This window comes from Monodelphis domestica, chromosome 8, assembly GCF_027887165.1.
Source record: "Monodelphis domestica isolate mMonDom1 chromosome 8, mMonDom1.pri, whole genome shotgun sequence".
Classification (NCBI taxonomy): domain Eukaryota; kingdom Metazoa; phylum Chordata; class Mammalia; order Didelphimorphia; family Didelphidae; genus Monodelphis; species Monodelphis domestica.
In genome coordinates, this window is record NC_077234.1 from 209523918 (window position 1) to 209545452 (window position 21535).

Sequence of the window (21535 nt, forward strand, 5' to 3'; positions counted from 1 at the left end):
ATAATACTACTACCCTTTATTTTTCAGTATGACAATGCCACCCAACAAAGTTTCATTCAACAAACTAAATCAATTTTTCTTAACTGCCTACAAGAAACAAAGCATTAAACCAAATTCATTTTAAAGAGGGTCTATCAATTGACACTTCTTTTTCTTTCTAAGTCAAAATAACATTGTTGCATAACATACCTTAGGTGATTTAACTGGAACAGGTCTTTTATCTACAGATACAGGACTATGTGGTAGAATACATGCTTCTTCTAAGTCACCTTCTTCATTCCCAATCTTAGATTCTTCCACATCAGTAGGTTCTGACTTTTTAGGCACTATTTTAGAAAAAAATTATTACATTACAATTTAAAATGTATTAACTTACAATTTTAAATATGTATATATTATATGCAATTAGCACTGTAATATTTAGAAATATGAAACTTGAATCTAGGTCTAGAGCATCAGAATTTTGCTAAAATTACCTTACAGTATTAGTGTCAACCAAAAAGACTTGAATAGCTTCAAGATTTAAATCAATCAAGTTGGTTGTCAGAAAAATAAAACTAGGAATTTATGTGAACTCTAATAAACTGTGGTAAATATTTAAGAGATTCTGAAGTAGCATAAATCAATAAATACTAGTCAATAACCTACAATGTACCAAGAATTATATAGGCACAGGGAATACAAAGACAAAATAAAACAGTCCTTGGCCTTAAGAATCTTACATTCTTTGGGGGAAAACAGTAAGTACACATATAAATATAAACATGATTATTTGAAGGAGGAAGGAAGTGAGGACCTTGAGATATTAGTCAAGTTCCAAAGAAGAGAAAATCGGTGTCATAGAAATGTGAAAAGGAAGATAATGGCTGAAAAGTTGAGTTAAAAATAATTTGTTTTAAGATTCTGTAAGCAGATGGAAAAGAGATAGTGGAGAAGAAAAACTGAAAATCTAAATGATTCATGGAATACAGAGACCCAGAAAAGCCAGGAAGTGTGACAGGCTTACAGACAGAAATGAATTGTTTAGACTTGGTAAGAAGTCAGGAAACTACTGACTTTGAAATAAGAATAAGAGATAAGACAGAGAGAGCACATTTAAAATGGCATAAATCTTCTTAACAAAAGATAAAAATAATTTACTATAAATGGGGGTCTTCAAAGAATAGTTGTGGGGAATTTGAAAGATGATCATATAAAACCTAAATAAAAATAGTGTCAAAAAGCAGTTTGATCAGGGCCAATCATCAAAGGTTAAAAGCAATGTATCTTTAAAATGGGGGAAATCTGTATAATTAAGTCTCTTCCTCAATATTCAGAAGCCCAAGAATAATTACTCAAAGGCAAGAATTAGTGGAGTCATAATAACAACAGCAGTTAATATTTATATTGTGCTTCAAGGCTAATACATTACCTTTTTAACATAAAGTATCTCATTTGATCCTCACAACAACTCTTATTATTATTATTATTATTATTATTATTATTACCCCCATTTTGCAGAAAGTAAAATTGAAGTTGAGTAAGACTAACTGACTTCCCTAAGATCATCACTAAGCTGAAAAGTGCCTCCATTACACCACAAAACCCAACAATTAATGGGGGATGGTTAAGAGGTCAGTGGAGCTTATATTATGATATCCAATAACATAATTAAAATAGTTGTGACTGCGTAGGGAAGTAAGTGAAACAAAAGCAGGAAAAAATAAGCTGGGAGAATATAAAGGGCAGAAAAGTTGGAAAACCATGATGAGAAGGACCTGAAAGTTCAAAATGAGTGACAGACTGGGAAAACACAAGTTCAGGAAGTTGTGATTCAATATTAGAATTTCAAAAGTCAGAATAATGAAGATAATATATATAGGATGATAACTGAAACACAAAAAGCTGAAATAGCTTCCTTAATGTCATAAAGGTGGTGATAGAAATAAGATTTGAGCCTTTGTCCCCCAACAGAAACCTGCTTTAAGAATTGGGACACTGTCATGTTTCTTCTTCATATCCCCAATGCCTTAGAGTCAAGATTTGATAAATGTTTTTTTTGAGTTGAACTGACACAGAAGAATTTATTCAGAACAACAAAGGGGTTCAAAGAACACAAGAGAAGACACTAGTCAAGTATTAGATGGGCCAAAGTGCTTGAGAGGAATATGAGTAACTCTTTCAAAGATATATAACTTTCATACAAAATAATGCAGAAATTTATAAGATATACAAGAACTAAGGACTTAGGGGAAATAAAAACCCTTTAAAGAGGAGCATAAATTATTAAGAAATATCAGTAATGGTTTTTTTTTATAAAAAATACAGATTAATTTATAGCACTTGAATTTAAGAAAAAAATCCCAAAAGGTTTGATCCAATTAAAGTATGTTTAATTAGATGTCAATTACCTGTATATACTTAATTCTTAAAAAATCATTCTTTGTTAAATTTATTCAAATAAAAAAATTGATTTTAAAATTGTGATAAATTTTTTAAATCATTTTTAATTCATTTTAGAAGGTAATAATCTAAAATAATACCCATTTCTATAATATATACCAACAGTACAAACTTAATGAATTTGAAATTAAGTATTGTTAGTAGGATTTCTACTTCTATCACAGGCATAACTAAGTAATATTATGGCTATAAGCCAAATTACATAACAATTAATGATTATTCAAAAACTGTAACCAAAAAAGCATCTTCCCCTCCCTACAAAAAAAAAACAACAAGTACTTAGAATCAACAAGGGGAAAAAAAGCTTAACAATATTTTCCCTAGTTTCATTATATTCTTACCTCTTTTTTTCCTTCTCTCTCGTATTATCTTCTGAGCTATCCTTCTCCATCTGGGCAAAGAGCTTAAAAGTTTAAGTTTGGACATTATTGAGAGGTCATTGCAGACTGCAGGACGCAATTCATTAAAAAGGAATCGCAAACGTTCTATGACAGGAGCACACACTTCCTTATAAGATCGCCCCTGTTCCTGATGTGTCTATAAATAAAATTCGGGAGGTTGGAGGGGAGGAAGAAGAGACAGTCAATTATTTTTTACTTCAAATTAGAATAAAGAGAAGAAACACTGACATTGATACTAATGACATATACATTTACCTTAATTAGTGAGCATTTTGCTTGGTAGACAACTCTACAAACATCCACTACTGACTTAGGCACCGTCCTGTGTTTGACTTGATCAACACCAAGTGTAACTGGGTGAACTAAAGATAAGGCCACATGACCTATATAAGGTATTTTTTAAAAATAACAAAAAAAAAACTTGTACTATTAGCATAAAAGTAAGGTAAATAAAAAATATACTTGTAGTATATTTAAGACCAAAATTTTTAATACCTAAATCTTCATGTTTTAGAAGACAACATAACAGTAGACGTCCCACCTCTTCCACGGGATGTTCAGGAGGAAATGTTATTGGCGTAGTCAAATGGCACTGCTTACAATACCTTTCTATTTGGCATAAAAAATCCTGAAAATATAAACAATTAAGCCTAAGTTCTTAATAGGCATAATTATAAAATTACATGTTCTTAAATACTTCATATAATCTAATACCTGTACTGGTGCCAGACATCTGAAGTACTCTGAACTTTACATGAATATAAATAGTAATGATAAAACCAAATTTATTACCAAAAATTCTTCTCTTTCATTTAATTATAAAGCAAGATAAAATCTTCCATTATCTAAATGAGTCTTTAAAAACTATAGACAAAACAATAACAAAAGAGTGCTTGTGGTATAACAAAATAAAACTAAATATTAATAAATGGTTAATGTAGGTACTTTAAAATTTTTTCTCAATTAACTAAAACACTAATCAGGAGAATGAAGTTACCTTCACAGTATGATCCTGAATATTATTGTCTGCAATGGCTTGCAAAAATGGTTGGGAATGATCACTCAAGGTCAATCTATGAGAATATAGTTTCGATTTGTTTGGAGTGGTATTGCCAGGAGAACTGCAATGGTCTTCATCTTTCTCTTCATTATAACTATAATGTATCTGACTGGTTTGCAAACCTCCAGAGAATATAGATGACTTAAGCCATTCTGGGAAATGAAGAAACAATTTTCAAAAAGAAAATATAGACACACTAGTAAGCAATAAATAATATAGTAGAAATACTCTTCACCAGAGTGAGAAAGGGAAAGGTGGCAGAAATGTTTCTCATATGGGGTACAATCTAAAAGTGCTAGACTTGAAATCAGAAAACTTGGCCTCAAATCCCAGTTTTTATTAGCTATTTACTCGAGGGCAAGTTGCTTTACCATTTTAGCGTTCAATTAATTCAAATGTAAAATGATTTGAATTAATTTCTTTCCCGACTTATCTTATGTCCTTGTAAGCAAAGTGCTTAGTAAACCTTAAATACAACAGGAATGTGATGAAGTATCATTTAAGTGCCTTAAAAGCTATACACTGAGCATGCTAATTTGAGTTCCATTTGGAGCAATTTAAACTCTTCACTATTGGAAAAACTCAAAACTCACCTCTACCAAGGGATAATAACTCAATATTCATACAAAGAACAGTATGATATCCCTTCAGGAGCCAAAGTAACAATAACAATAACACCAACCTTCTAAATTAAATCAGAAGTACAAGGATTCCATTAGAGATAAAAGACCAAGTTTGGCAGGATCATCAATACAGGAAGGAGAGTAATGTAAAAAGAGACAAGATAGGTTGATGCCACATTTTAAAGGGCTTTAAAAGTCAATTTAATTGTGAAGACAATAGGATGCCACCAGAATTTACTAGGTCTGGGAGTGACAAGGTCAGGAATTACGGAGAATCAGTTTAATAGGAAGGCAGAGATCTGATATCACTTCAAATTTAAATTTGTGCAGTCTTTAACCTTTATTTTCTTAAATATGAGATTGACTTAGTCACTGTTTTTATGAAATAACATTTCTCTTTTCCATAAGATTATTTAATGACAAACTGCTACTAAGGTCAATTAATTTAATGTACTGAGTAATCTTAAAATTTAGAGAAAGAAAAATTTTTCTTACTGGCACATTCAACTTCCACAGGAGACAGTGGTGTGCTCATTGCTAAATAAGAAGCATGAAGTCCAAGAAGGAGACCTAGATTTCGTTCTGGGTCTATGAGAGGTGAAGAAAGACTGCTAAGGTCCGGCGTTGTAATCACTTCTTGGTCAGGCTAGTTTTAAAAAAAAATCTATCATTAATTTAAGAATGTTGATTTAATTTAAAATTATAAACAAGAAGAAAATCCACAATTTACAATAAAAAACCAATAGTTTAAAAATTCAGCGAGGTTTCCAATTTCCTACTCATTCATAGTACTATCTGTGAAAACAGCTTTCTAAAAATAGTCCTGTACTACAATGGTAAAATTAACTTTTTTGCTTATTATTTGAAAATTGTGAGTACCAAATTTGATGGCATATATCAAATGCACATTTTTATTACAAATCAAAAATGAAGTCATAAATACATTAAAATTAGAAACTTACTCAAGAAATAGAAAGTTTCTAAACCTACATTACCTAGTTTTTTAGCATATACCTTGAGTTAAATGGTTACATTGCAAAGCAACCTTATGGAAAGCAAAAGAATCCTGTGATTATATACTACTACTTCCCTCCTTTGTGGCCAAAAACATCAGGTGATTAAGTAGTTTCTAGTCTACTAAAAGTGGAATCTTTTGCAAATAAGAGTCAAATATTAATCAAGTTCAAGATTTATTGTAAAAAAATAGAAAAACAACTTTATTCATTTGCTCATCATCTAATATAGAATCTTTCTTATAAGAGTTTCTAAGTAGGCCAGGAAAATGATATATTTTGCATTTCTTATTCATTCGTTTTATAAAAAGTTCTTTAAGTAAAGGCAAGGTTCAGCATAAATATTCATTAACTTTTTTTTTTTTTAATAAAACCCTTACTTTCCGTCTTGGAGTCAATACTGTGTATTGGCTCCAAGGCAGAAGAGTGGTAAGGGCTAGGCAATGGGGGTCAAGTGACTTGCCCAGGGTCACACAGCTGGGAAGTGTCTGAGGCCAGATTTGAACCTAGGACCTCCTGTCTCTAGGCCTGGCTCTCAATCCACTGAGTTACCCAGCTGCCCCCAATATTCATTAACTTTTGAGAAATTTTACACCCAAAATAACTTTCTTCTATGGATGAACACTGCCTTAATATTTATTATCATAACACATAATGCTTTTTTCTTACTTCAAGTTATAAGGTAATACCAAAACAAAACATCTTTTAAAAGAAGTAAAATTCTCCAACATCCCTGGTATTACTAGAACAGTAACACTATACTGAACTGGAATGAGTGTAGTCTAACATATGAACAGGTACATGTTGTTTTAATTCTTGAGCTAATTCAAATATTGAAATACTCCAACTTTCAATATAAAGTAAGAATAGAACATTTAAGCATAAAGACATACAAATTGCATTTTTTTCTGGAAAATATCCTTACCTTCCAAATTAAGCAGATTTAGCAAATTATCATTTAAAAGCTCAAGCACACTACTATATTTTCAGCTGTCTTAAAAATTACAAGCTTCCCTTGAAACTGTGTTTAATTACTATTGATGACATATGTTTTATTTCATATTTTACCTGTTAGATATTTTTTATGTAAATCATTATATTCTAAAATTAAAAGCAAATTTCATCTATTAACTGAGAGATACAATATGGCATTTACTCAACTCAAATTTTACCTCCATATACTGGCCAACACAAAATGCATGCATTGATTCCCTTGTGTCCTCAAATTGCAAAGCAGCTTCCAAAGCAACTACTGGGTCATCACCTGCAAACTGAGCTATAATTTAAAAAAAAAAAAGAATAGAAAAAGCCAATAATTATAAAAGTATAAAATTTCAAAAGCAATTACTGGCCCAAATGTTTAGATTCTAGCCTTTACAAGAAATAATAGATGAGAGAATTTTATCAACATCCTAGGAAAAGAAGATATCAAATATATAAGGTCTCTTCCTAATCAAGACTAAGGTAAACTCAAGAAGGAATAAATGAGTGAATAATAATGGAGAGTATCTATGATTTGCCCAAAACTGAGATGTCATGGGTATATCAAGGTGTACTAAATGATCTACAAACTAAATAATCTAAATGTTCTCAATGAAATGGTACTTGATGCAATTTCTGATCATGAAGTAAAAATTAAATCTTACCAAGAATACTATTGCCTGTTAAAGATTGTGTCTGAAAGTCTTTTATGTCATACACTTTCCCATCAATCACTGTCCAAAAGCCTCCATCTTTATTGTGGTTCTCCAAATCAGCTTTACGTATAAGTGTCACTTCCTCATTATTTCTACAATTTTGACCTGTAAAAAATGACCCTGAACAGGAAAGGAAAAATATAAGGTGAAATATCTCCTTGCCTAAGATACACACTATGTTTTCATTGTGAGAATGACATTAAAAAGAAAATAATAGCAAAATTTTAATACCTAATCAGTCAACTGAGTATTGCTGAGAGGGGAAACATCATTGTTAGATGTTGGCAAATGGCACACCATTTATATCCAAGAAATATTTATTAATCATCTACTATGTACTGAGCACAAAACCAAAATTCCTTAATGTTCTTCTCTTTCTATTAAACAAGGTTCAGGAAATTTAAATTTATTTAGGAAATAATTAAATGTCCAAAATCGTTTTTTCCAGGTCATTTAAAAAGAAGTTTGTAGGTATTCTATTATGTTTTCATTTTCATAGCAATTTATGGGGATTCAGCACCACTGCATGCTGCAGCATTTCTTTTAGCATTAGCTATGTGAAGCTCTATTAACCATTTTTAGACCATTCCATTGAGCTTTTTTGTCCTCAATTTGACAGAGTTCATTCCTCATTTGGATATGACACTCTTATCTGATAAATTAACTACAAATTCCCCTCAAATTTTCTGCTTTCCTTCTAATCTTTGCTATAGTACTTTTATTTGTACAGACTTATTAATGTAACAATCAAAATATTCTATTTATATGTCATAATACTCTATCCTGTTTATTCATAAATTTATCTTCTATCCATAAATCTGATAGTAATAAGTTCTTTGTTCTTCTCATTTGCTTTTGCTATCTCCCTTTTGGAGTAAGATATATATCCATTTTGATTTTATGTTAGTAAACTGGTCTATACCTAGTTTCTGTCAAACTGTTTTCCAACTTCCCCAACAATTTTCACTAAACATGAATTCTTATCCCCAAAACATGGATTTATACTTTGGTCAAACACAGAGTTGCTTAATCTTTTACTACTGTTTGTTTTATATCTATTCTGTTCTAACTTCTCATGTCTTTACAGTTTTATTATATCCGTAAGTCCAATGGTCTTGGTTATGCAACACCCATACATGACTTAGATTTAGGAACACATAAAAATTTAAGTAGTAAAATGGATAAATCCACATTTGAGGTGGCAAAAATAGTAAGAATGAATTTCATCACCAAAATATATTCCATCTAATTCCATCTAATAATATGGAAAAAATAATAAAAGTAGTCCCCCAAATCCTGTATCTATAATGTTACTTTTAAATATTTTATGACAAATACAAAATTAATATGTTTCTCACATTTCTGACTGTGAACACTTTAAGTTACAACAACATACCCATTATTCCAGGCCATGCTAAATCCTCATTATCATCTCTTTCTTTTCCTGGTGCCAAATGGTTAAACCTATCCAAATGTTCCAGAAGACCAGCCAAGAGAGGAATTGCCCCAGCTTCCTGCATTAATCCAGGACTTTTACTGAGCAAGAGGACAATAGATACTATCAATTCTGGAAGAAGAACACCTAAAGGGAAAACAATATATAGTGAATTCTAAAGCATATATTTTAAAATGTCATTTTGAAGTATCCCTTAAACTGAATTACTAAAAACACATCAGTTTTTAGATTCTTTTCCCTCTTTACTAAGAGATAATTTTCAAGAGTTTTTGTTCTTCATCTTAGTCCTGCTACCTTTTTCATTCTGAGAAATATTTTTAAGTATAGAATTTTGATTATTTTACTGTTATATTTTCAAAATAAAATTTCCCTCAAAACTCACATCATCACAAAAAGGCATCAGGGTAAATTTCCAAAAAAATAATTTATTCCCATTCCATCCATTAACAGGTTTTTTAAAAAATCCCACAGAGCCTCTATGTCACAATATCAGCAATAATAGTCTTTTGTCACACTGCATCAAAATTCAAAATTAGTATCAACTACTAATTAAAACATATGCTAATATTAGTCAAAATCTAAGTAATCAAAAATTACATTCATCTAAAAATTACATTCATTTGTTATAAGTACTACCTGTTAGATCACCATCCACAACACGAGATACTTCTGCGAAGTGCCGATAACTAGTAGATGCAATGCTTGTTGCCACAGGCAGTATATCTCCAATGTGTGTACACAAAAGAGCTGTATATTTTTTCAGCAAAGAACCAACTCCTAATAGCTCAGGGCCTTGAAGAAAAATTTACATAATTAAGAATGCTATTTCAAATTGCATTTTATTCACTTTTATTCACATTGCATTTATGCTGCTTTGTTTATAATTAAAGCTTTACTATCATTCTCTAAAAGGTCTTTAACCTTTTTATATCATAACTCTCTTTTGGTAAACTGGTAATGCCAATGGATCTGTTCTCAGAACATTCATAATTGATATCTATGCTAAATTTTAGTTAGAGGTTGGTGAAAATAAAGATGCAGTATTTTTTCCTACTCAAGTTATTCAACTCCCTGAAATCTATACCAGAATCCCCAAGGAATCAATAGACCACAACTTAAGAACTCCTGTACTATATACTCCCCTCATCTACAGTACTCTAGCACATCAACTTATGTTTAGTGCCTAGCAATTCTCCCTATTCCATTCATCTTATCTATTGCTCAGATCTCATGGTTGGGACTGCTAATATTTTAGATGACAGGGCAAGGATTGTTTTAAATATCTGGTTATACCATAACCAGGTCAGAGGTATTAAGATGCTAAAAAATATTAATAGATCCTTTCCAATTGAAGTTATACTAAAGGAATAATCCTTGGCACTTTTCTAAAGATGCCAGGTGGTACAATGAATAAAGGGTTGAAAGTCAGTAAGGTTTAAGTTCAAATCCAGTCTTAAACCTAGCAATATGATCCTAGGTAAGTTGTTTAACCTCTCTCTCTGCCTCAGTTCTCTCAACTAGAGCAGTGATAGCAAACCTAGGGTGCCAAAGATGGCATGCAGAGAGCCCTCTGTGGGCTCGAGGCTGCTCAGCCCCTTCCCCCAGTTTGTTAATAGAAAGACAAAGGGGCTGGAGCAAAGCAGCTCCTCTCCCCTTCTCTACAACACCTTTGACATTTTTTTCACATCCCCACCCATCTGCTCAGCACTTTCTCCATCCCCTGTGTGGGATAAGGGAGTAGGAGAGAGCCCACAGCACTGGGTTGGGGGGGCTGGAGGGGATGGGTGACAAACAATTCTATCTCTAAAAGGTTCACCACCACTGAAAAGCACAGGAATAATAGCACCTACTTTCCAGAGCTACTCTAAGATGCAAATGAAATAATATTTGTAAAATGCATAAGCAATAAAGCAAAATGCATATATGCCTGGCATATAGTAAAAGTGTGTATTTTGTTACTGTTGCATTTTTGTCTCAATTATTTTGAGCAATAAAAGTATTTATAATTTAAATAAAATCATTTAAATTGTTAATGGGTGATGTTAAAATTTTTTTCATATAAAATTCTACTTTTTAAACTCCATTTGGTTGTTTTGCATTTCAAAATAGATAGGATTTCCATTTTCCTCTTTATCTACAAAGTCTTGTGGGGGAGGGGAGATAAAGTGAATCTAACTCATGGGGAAAAAATGCTTTCACTAGAAGAATTTGGATGCATACATATAAAAAAAAGGCAACAAGGCCTAGGATACTGAGATGGAGCAATTTACTTAAAAATGATTCTTTATTTCTTAAGGATGATAGTTCCAAATGCTCTGAGAATGGTGTGTATATTATAATTCTGACATATTCACTATATTTAATTTAAAATAACATTTTACTAAAAAAAAAACGCAAACTTATTTTCTCTGACATGATCCATATTCAGCCAGAAAACACAATGAAATAAAAATGTTTAAGAGTTATAATAAAGATATATTCAACAGGAAAACTGAGAAGAAAGTGATATTAAATAAATAAGCATTTAATATGAACATCCAAGACCAAAACAAAAAGTATAGTTACCAGAAACCTTAAATACCACCAAAAAATTAAGCTACTTACTAAAAGAATTTGTGATCTGACCACCATTGTCACCTGGATAGAGTTTACTGACAAGCAAACGCTGAAAACGAAGTAACAAATCCAGGGAGGCAGATCTGTCTGGACTACATTGCTCATGGTCCAGACAGGATGAAATTCGACGAGCAACATCTTTCAATTTGGCTATTGTCTGTGAAGCAATATTTCTAAAGGAAATAAAAATAAGTTATTTAAAAATAAAGTCTTTACATTGTACTTATTATTAAGAAGGCTATTGTGTTCTCTGAAAAGCATTATAAAATTCTACTGTAAATTCCAACTTTAAAAAAATTAATGATATAAATTTTAAAGAGATATGGCATACATTCTATTATAGTAACTTTCTTCCCCTAACATTCTTAAATCTGTATGAGAATAATCTGAGCCATTCTAAAAGAATGCAATGGACCACCATATTTTTCGGTCATTGCTGGTGTATAATTTTATAATTTTTTTTTGATCCAAGTCTTTTATTTCATTGGTGAAGGAAATTCTTGGTGTGAAAATTCCCTGTACCATTGCAGAATGACACTGCTCTGCAGCTTAGTTAGCCTTAAAAACTCTGAATGGTTAGGTTAAGTGATTTATTTACTCATGGACTTATAATTTGTTATAAGCATTTTGGAACACTTATACAGTAAAGGGTGTGTGAAGTCAGAAGAAAAAACATTTTGAAATTAGTACTATAGTTTTCTATACTGTAAAAGAGCATTGGATTTGAAGTCAAAAAACATGAATATGAATTACAGCTCTGCTACTTATAACCTGAGTACATTTCAGTAAGTAAATCAATCTCTCCAGTCATCATTAATTTTTTCACCTTAAATGAAGGCATTGGAATTAATCTAGAAGTTTCCTTCAAGCTCTAAATCCTATGACCCTACAATTACCATTATGAATTTGTGTATTATTCAATGAATTTTAAATATTTTATATTCTAACTAACCAATTCTCTCATCCTATAAGAATGGCAAATAAAGGGCACTATTTTATAATAATATACTTCCTCAAAGAGCTTTTTATGAGCTTTTTATGGTTTTATTCAACTCATCAAGCATTTAATAAGTGCTTCTTACATATAAAGCACTAAATTAGGCAGTTGAGAATACAAGAAACCCTCAGGAAATTAATTCTTCCATCATACTGGGATGCAAGGGAGGTGGGTAAGCAAGAAGACTAAAGGGGATATAACATTCGCAAAGATAATTAAAAACAATGTATACTAAGAACATTTAAAGAAATTTTGAATAGGGTTAGAAAAGTTTCATGTGGGAACTGGCACCTGAGTTGAGACAATATGGAAGCCAGAAGTTCTAAGCGATGGAGGTTAGGAGAGAAAGCATTCAAGAACAGGGAGTAGCCTCTAAAAAGGTATGGAAATAGTAAATAACCTATCATGGATAGGGAACAGCAATTTAGAAAATTTCCTCTCCCCAAAGAAGTTTTCAACTTGGGTTTAATGGACAATGAATAGAGTCTATGGATAGATTTCAAGGAATCCATGAACGCAGAAGGGAAAGAAAAAATATATCTTAATTTTCATTAACCTCTAAAATTTAGTACTTCCTTCAAGTACACAAAGAGGCCCATAAGCTTGACCAAACTGCCAAAAGGAACCACAACTCATAAAAAATTAAGAATCTGCTCTAGAAAAGTAGATTGGAACCAGTTTCTGAAATGCTTTAAATGCCAAATAATGGACTTTTCATTTTATCTTAGAGGCATCAGAGAATCACTGAATCTTCTTGAGAAGGAGAGTGACATGGTTTTACATCTGTCCTTTACAAATATCAATTTGGAAGTTATCTGGAGAATAGACTAGAGAGGAGAAAGGCTGGACAAAGTTAAATCAAAACAGCTACACTTTACAATAGTAAGTCTTAAGGTGAGGGCCTGAACTAGGTTGGTAGCCTTGGGAGTAGGAAAAAGGGGAATAGATGTGATAAATGTTATAGAAACAGAATCAACAAGATTTGAAAAATAACTGAAAGGATAGGAAATAATCAGAATGATGAATAATTTACATACTTCATGGATTTATCCTCTTGTGAAGCAAAAAAAGGACAACTAAAATTTTTTGTATAAAAATCTTTATTTTTCATACACACTGAAAGTTTTGAAATAGAAACAAAACCCACACACTATCAGTGTTAATGTCTGCAATGAACAGTTGAACAGTTGTCAAATATCCTCTATGAACCCTCAAAAATTATATAAGGAAAAGAGAGAAATGATGGTATACAATCGATTCCAATAAAAGATGAGACAAAAAGTAATGCAAAAATCTACCAGTGCATTCAGAAAAGGATTAGCCTATTCAGAACATCAGCAGTGAAAACTAACAATATGACCTAGTCCCTATTTCTGTATTAAGAAAAAATATATATTTGTATTTGACTCTATGAAATAATCTTGAAGAATTGTGCAACAGTCATCTTAGACCCCAAAATATTGCCAATCCTTCTGTACACACTGGAGTGTCAATATTGTTTCCTCAGAACCTGTTTAATGGATCTAGGTCATGACAGCGTGGTCTTTTACTATATTTCACAAGAGATGAGAGGTGGGGGGCCGTGGGGGCCAGATAGGTGGCTCAGTGGATTGAGAGCAGGTCTAGACATAGGAGGTCCTTGGGTCAAAGCTAGCCTCATACACTTCCTGACTATGTGACCCTGGGCAAATCTCTTAACCCCCATTGTCTAGCCCTAATTTCTTGGGTGGGGGTGGAAAGAAAGGTGGAGAGAGAGGTGAGGAAGGAGAGAGGGAGGGAGAGAGAGACATAGAGACAGAGAGAGAGAGACAGAGAGATTTTCAACAAAAAACAAATTAATCTACATCTTTTTAACATGAAATATAGATAACCAAGAAGCTGATTTCATTTATACAGAATAAGAGGTGAAGTCAGTGAGGATTATTCCAAGAGGAGGTAGGCTTGCCTATTTATTGGATAAGATGATACTCCCTATCTTGACCTTATCAACAATCTAAAGCAGTTAGCATTCTCACACTAAGGCAACGTCTATAAAAATGTCACCAAAAAAAAAATGGAAAAAAAAATGTTCTCTATAAGCTGTTAAGACTTCAAGGCTGATATATTTGCTACTACTTTTTACTCATTATGGCACTTGAACCCTTGAGAAATCTACCATTTTCAAAATTACTTCTGCTGATCCTACCATGCACAGATTAATTCTGGAAAACCAATAACTGCATGGAAATAAGCACAAAATAATGGCTAACAAGATTCTTCTTGTCCACTTTCAATTCACAACAGATGGATGGATACCTAAGAAATAGTCTAGTCTGTCCATAATGTCTATCACTTCTTAAAGATGCTTAAGACTAGTAAATACAATGCTGCATCTCCCAGTTGATGGACAATCATTAGAATTTGTACCTTGCATTAAAATTTCCTCCTCCAGGGGGCAGCTGGGTAGCTCAGTGGATTGAGAGCCAGGCCTAGAGACCGGAGGTCCTAGGTTCAAATCCGGCCTCAGCCACTTCCTAGCTGTGTGACCCTGGGCAAGTCACTTGACCCCCATGGCCTACCCTTACCACTCTTCTGCCTTGGAGCCAATACACAGTATTGACTCCAAGACGGAAGGTAAGGGTTTTAAAAAAAAAAAATTTCCTCCTCCAGACAGGCTAGTATGAACCTACTAAAGTAATTTGTTGATTGTACTTAAGGAAAAATTAAAAAGTGGTACTGAGAATCTTGAACTTTCTGGAAAAATATAAGATGAAAGATTTCCTATTATTTAGTGGTTTAAAAATAAACGTTGCTATACTTAACACAGTAAGACTTACGTTTAATAACTTGGGAAAAGATCATCTTTTATAAGAATAAAATTCAATCTTCTTCCTCGGGATTCTAATTAAAATTTATAATTAATAAAGGCTTGACTACTTATGTATAAAGGCTATATATTTCACCTCACATCTTATTTACGCTTTTAAATTATTTTCATTTTATTAAATATTTCCCAATTATATGTAAAAACATTTTTAACAATCTTTTTTTTAAACCTTTCCCTTCCATCTTAGAATCAATACTATGTTCCAAGGCAGAAGAATGAAAAGGGGTAGGCAATGGGGTTAAGTGATTTGCCCAGGGTCACACAACTAGGAAGTGTCTGAGGCCAGATTTAAACCTGGGACCTCCTATCTCTGGTCCTGGCTCTCAATCCACTGAATCACCCAGTTGCCTCCTACAATAATTGTTAAAACTGAGTCCAATTCTCTCTCACTCATTCCTACCACATTTCTCTCCTTGATAAGGCGTGTAATTTGATTTTGATTATCCACGTGCAAAACATTTCCATATTAGCCATGTTGCAAAAGAAAATAGAAGCAAAAATAAAACAATGAAAATAAATTAATTTGTAAAAAGCATCTTCAATCTCTAGCAGCTTATTTTCAAAATCAGGTGGCATTTATTGGCTTCCTATAAGCAAGTCATATGACAAAAAAGAATCAGGTTGCAGTTGTAGAGAGCACAAACAACCTCACTGAGTGTTGAGCAAAGGTAGCCAATTCAATGCAAAGATACAGCAAAATCTAAAGAAGTTACAATGTACATAAGCATTCCTTATCAATCTAAAGTATTACAGTTCTGTGTCAACAAGGAATGTGCAGAAGTATGGGATTTCTGCCCTCTATAATACCAAATTTATCTTGCCCTTTTGGGGTTTATTTTTAGGTTTATTAACCCCTGTATCCAAGACCTTCCTTGTACTCAAAATCTATCAAAAAACTCTTTGATTTCCTATATGTACCAGGAATGATGAAAAGTGCTAACTGTTGAAAAGCTTCCTCTTTTGATCTGCAAAGAATGCTGCATACTTATAGTATTCTCACTTTGATGAACAAGCTATATTAAGTCTATCCACATTCTTTATAGTTTTAAAATATGAAATAATATAATGCTTTACAAATCTTCCAAGTTCTACATAAATATTAATTATTGTTAGTATTATTAAAAACCTTAATCATAACTAGCCACTCAACCCTTTGTAAGCCTTCTATCTTATCGTGTCAAAAGGTCTAAATTTCGTTAGTCAATCATCATATGGAAACCATTGTATCTTACTGAAGAATTGGAATTCTAGTCCACATCTGATATCTTTCTCAGTGTGAAGCTACCAGAGTTCTTTATTACATACATCTAGCACAGGGTATCCTAGGCACTGCTAACTATGGCACTGCTACGTAACTGTAGAATAACTCTATTCATTTCAATCATTTATAATGATGTCTGTTGTTCATTAGCATTCAAGACCATAAAAGCATAATATGTTTTTCAGAAAATAGCCTAGAATTACTTTTAGATGGTGTTCCTATAGTGTCCTTGCAAAAGCTAAAACTCACATTTACAATTTTAGATCCCTTCCACTTTTACCGATATTTCTCCACATGTATACCTGCCTCACAACTTCCAATCTCTTCAAAATGTACCTTTATAAGTCTTTCTTTCTAAAGGGTGGAATGATTTATGTTAGCTTGGTTGAGTGATTTAGCCAATATTCTTAATGAACAGCACAGGGCCAATGTATTTATTTGTGCTTCTCATTAACCCTAAAATTAACAGAAGAGTGATGCCGATTTTAAATCTGCCCACCTTTCCCAAAGGACATGATATAGCCCTCTTTGTTGGATACTCCTCTTGAAAGAAAGAAAAAAAACTTAGTGAAAGAAACACTTTTTCATACCAAGTCTTATATTATATCTTTCTGATATATTGCTTTTAGATTATTTACCTAAGGAGCTGTTGTATTAGTTGAACCAGAGGTAAAGTCTGTTTTCCAGCAGATTCATAAATTCCCGTATTAATGAGGTCTTTATCTAATGGAGTCCTACTCCGATGAAGTGTTGAAGCATTTGCTTCCTGTTCATCAATTTCTTTTTCCTTCTGAGCTTCTTTTTTTGCTTCAATATCCTATGAAATAAAGAAGGTAAATATCAATGTGTTTTGTATTGTTTTGAATAACCCTTACCTTCCATCTTGGAGTCAATACTGTGTATTGGCTCCAAGGCAGAAGAGTGATAAGGGCTAGGCAATGGGGGTCAAGTGATTTGTCCAGGGTCACAGCTTTGTTTGAGGCCAGTTTTGAACCCAGGACCACCCGTCTCTAGGTCTGGCTCTCAATCCACTGAGCCACCCAGTTGTCCCCAAATATCAAATGTGTTTTAAAATTAGTAAGACTCTTGAGCAATATGGGAAAGAAAAAAGCAGTTATATCACTCCAGATTTTCACAGCTCAAATAAGAAAACAAAATAAAATAAAATCGTGCTGATCAATTACATCTTATTTTAGGGATTCTAAATAATTCCTCAAGTAAATGAAAACTTAACAAAAATCACTGAACATAGAAAACAACTACCTTGATATGATATTAGACCAAACAAAAGCCCAGAATAAAGTGAAAGCCTCTATGATCAATACTTACGAATGTCACATCCTCAGTTTCTCCCTCATGTTCAGTCCTCCTTAAAATTGAATAATAAACTTTCTCTCACTCAATATTACCATCTAGAAAATAACCCATTTCTCATTATTTCAGATAATTCTCTCAAGAGAATATCTATACCTACTAACATACTGATCTCCTATCAACTCCTCTCAAATATTCCACTGAAAATGCTTTCTGTAAGGTTACCAACGGCCTAATTATCAAAGTTTTTTCTCCATTCTCATGGTCCTTTTTACCAACTGCTGATCATCTAGTCAGCAATGCTGACCACTTTCCCAAAATGTTCTATTCATTTCCTAGAGATTATAACTCTTATGATTCAACAACTACCTTTGACTTTTACTATTTCTTCTTTCTTTCCCTGATTCCCAAATGTAAATAGACCTCCAACATTGTCAGTAGCCTTCTTCTTTCTCGGTCTACCCATTCTGCCTCAAGATCTTCCATTCTCAAGACTTCAATTAAACAGGTAATTATCACTCTTGTGATAGAGGCTGGAACTAGAGAAAAAGTGCCAGACTGAAGAGTATATGAAATTGATCACCTCGACAGGGGAGGGGCCCCAGGAATGAAATCCTGAGGAGAGAAGACTCTGTCTGGAGAGCAGCGAGGTCTCTCCATCTTGAGATGTCGAAGAGAGAAGGTGAATAAAGATTTTCTCCCGAGGGTTACCCACTTTTCCTGCTGTTCATAGAGATGTTTCATTGGGCAGTTTCTTACTATGTGTCCTTGACGAGAACACAAAAAGCAAGTCCCTTCAATTTGGAAGTGTTGGAGGGAAAGATTTCCAGTCACCAGCAGGAAAAGTGGGTAACCCTCAGGAGAAAGTCTTTATCCACCTTATCTCTTCAATGTCTCAAGACGGAGAGACCCTCACTGCTCTCCTCACCAGAGTCTTCCCTCCTCAGGATATTCACTCCTGGGCCCCCTCCCCCATCAAGGTGATCAATTTCATATACTCTTCAGTCTGACACTTTTTCTCTAGTGCCTGTCTCTATCACACTCTGTAACCACAATATTTCTGCTGACTTCAGCTCTACATTTCCAAATTCCTACTAGATATTTCCATTCATGCATTAAACTTGACATACCTAAGATAAAGTTCAATCTCTTCCCTTCCCATCCTGAAATGAGCTCCATATTTTCTCATTTTGCTACTTTTGTTAATGGAACCACTATTCTCTTGGTCATTCAATTTTGTAATTGCTTTCATATTTTACTACTTCTTTCTTCCCTGACCCTTTATCAAGACAGTTAACAAGCCCTGTGAATCTCGCTTTCAAAATCTCTCCATTCCTTTAAGTTTCCACTGCTACCATGTAAATGAAGAACTTTATTAACCTCACACCTAGACTATTGCAGTAGTCCTAACAGATCTTAAGGCCTCCTATCTCCTCCATCTCCCAGTTATCTTTATTTTGTCAATCAGATGCTCCAAATTTATATTCTATATGTTTAATAAACTTAAATTTTTGCTATCAAAGAAAGATTTGTAAAAGTATGAGACAATGAATACAATCCACATCAATGACTACATTAAAAGATATCAAATCGGTCATTTGAATTAAAAGGCAAATATTCATGAAAGAGTTCTCTCTCACACATACACACGTGCGCACACATATATTGGTGTTTCTATATGTGTGTGCCTGCCTGAGTCTGCCCATCTCTTTGGCACATCAAAAAAAGTTTATTGCCACATTATACCTGGATTTCTGCAGTGATGGCAGCATTTAATGCAGACTCTAATCCTCCATCAGCCATCAAACTGCCCACAAGAAGATCAATCATAAAACGACGACCTGGGCTTACATTCATGTCATTTCCTGAAACTTAAAAAAAAAAAATTAAGATGAAATGAAAATAAATCCCTTCCCATAAGGGATGGGAGGGAATTATAAGACCTCTGTATCTATTATCTGTTTCTTTTTTTTCTTTACTCCCATATCTATTTCCAAGCCTACCTGCACTTGGTAAGAGAGCTGAAAGAGCTCTTGCTCGTTCTTCTGCTGTTGGAAGCAGCACAGACCATCCACTCTGTAGTACTGCTTGAGCAGCTGATTGCACTGTGTTAAGAACTCCAGCATTACTTGCTAGTGTTACAACTGTCTGTTTCAAGCTATTCAACAGCACACTTCCCAGGCCCAATCCAAGACATTCTGGATCAACCTGGTGACTAATAGCAGCATGCAACTGAAAGAAAACAAGTTAATTTCACTCATACTTTGAACAATTAAATGGAAATCTACCATCAAAATTCTAAGAACAGAACAGAGGAGAACCTTATTATATAATTTTGGTCTGGGAAAAAATAATGATTTATAAGTATATAACACATTATAGTTTAAATACAATGTTCTTCATAATTTAATTCCCTACCATTCCCTACATTACACACCATGAAGCTGGGATTTCAAAATCTAAAAAGCTTTGCCCAAGGACATAAAGCTTGGGAATTTTGGAGTATTCAAATCTTTAACAACAAATCTCATACCTGCCCTCAATAAAAATAATTTTAATAGCAATTTCTCATTTTAACTGGTAAGGTTCCCTCAATGTCATCTCCATAAAATCTTTTCTATACTTTTCTCTCATTCTCATCATTAAGAATCTATTCTCACTCTCAGGCCATCAGGCCATACATAGTTTTTGTTTTATGTCTCCTTTGTGATCTTAAAATGTCTCATATTAATTTTTGTCTAGTCTATCTTCTTTAGACTATAGAATTAAAGATTGGGTCTCATCGAATTCTCAGATCTCTCCCAGGACCTAGAAAAGTAATCTATAATACACATATGCTTTGGACAGCTGCTTTAATAGGAATTTAATGTCTTTTAAGACTAAATTAGAATAACCCCGATATAAAATGTCTTGAAATATCCAGGATTAAGTCAAGTTGTGGGTCAAATAATATCCCTAAGTATTTCTGACATTCAAATCTCTAAGCTTATCAAAAAGTTTTTAAGATGGGAAGTCATGGCCCAGTAGAAAGAACATGGAAGTACACAAAGAGTTCAAATGCCAACTCTGGCACATTCCAGCTACATAAATTTAGGCAAATTATTTAATCTCTCTAAGCCTCGATATCTCTTTCTGAAAGAAACAGATATGTACATAAAAATGCACGTATATATATAAACACACATACAGACACACACACACATCTATATATATATATATATATACACACACACATACACTACCAACTTCAAAGATTTCCTGTGAAGGAAAAAATTTGCAACAATAATTATTTTTACAAGGTAAAAGATAAAAGGAAACACTGTATATGCTCCCAAATAGTATAATTAATTCAATTTAACAATTATGTGTCAACTGCAACTCCACACAGAGCATTGTTTTTGGTACCAAGAGCAACACTAACTTTAAATAAGACATGATTCCTGATATACTGGACTCAGGTTGGCCAATTATGGGATAATTAGTACACAGAAAACACAGTAAGTGGATTAAACATTTGCAAAACCAAATACTACATAAACTGAGCAGAAGAACCTGGAATTCTAGGTATAGAGAAGAATGTAAAGAGAGGTACAGAGTATCTATAGAATAGCAAATAGTATGAGGTTAGGATCAAAAGATAGAGTGGTACCAGACTGAAGAAAGCTTAGAATGTCAAGCAAAGCAATCTAACTTTTATTTGGTAACCAAGAGATATTATGAAAGGTTTTGAGCATAAAGTAATATAATGAAATGTGTGGACAGAAAAAAACAATATGCCAGTAGTGAGGA

At 33.2% G+C, this 21535-nt stretch overlaps 1 protein-coding gene across 4 annotated transcripts in view; it reads right to left on the bottom strand.

The window, feature by feature from the left end:
• Positions 1-21535, bottom strand: part of HERC2 (HECT and RLD domain containing E3 ubiquitin protein ligase 2) — a 206703-nt gene that overhangs the window by 110087 nt on the left and 75081 nt on the right. For 2 of the 4 annotated variants that reach the window (XM_056807129.1, XM_056807127.1), the window contains exons 18-31: positions 19750-19978; positions 19493-19617; positions 17071-17249; positions 11297-11481; positions 9329-9484; positions 8633-8818; positions 7186-7356; positions 6712-6815; positions 5022-5172; positions 3841-4055; positions 3339-3471; positions 3099-3226; positions 2784-2979; positions 190-326 (exon numbers count right to left, since the gene is read on the bottom strand). In XM_056807129.1, the coding sequence (XP_056663107.1) occupies positions 190-326; positions 2784-2979; positions 3099-3226; positions 3339-3471; positions 3841-4055; positions 5022-5172; positions 6712-6815; positions 7186-7356; positions 8633-8818; positions 9329-9484; positions 11297-11481; positions 17071-17249; positions 19493-19617; positions 19750-19978 (2295 nt within the window). The remainder of the gene's footprint in view (positions 1-189; positions 327-2783; positions 2980-3098; positions 3227-3338; positions 3472-3840; positions 4056-5021; positions 5173-6711; positions 6816-7185; positions 7357-8632; positions 8819-9328; positions 9485-11296; positions 11482-17070; positions 17250-19492; positions 19618-19749; positions 19979-21535) is intronic. The other 2 variants (XM_056807128.1, XM_056807130.1) reach the window with 2 other exon arrangements.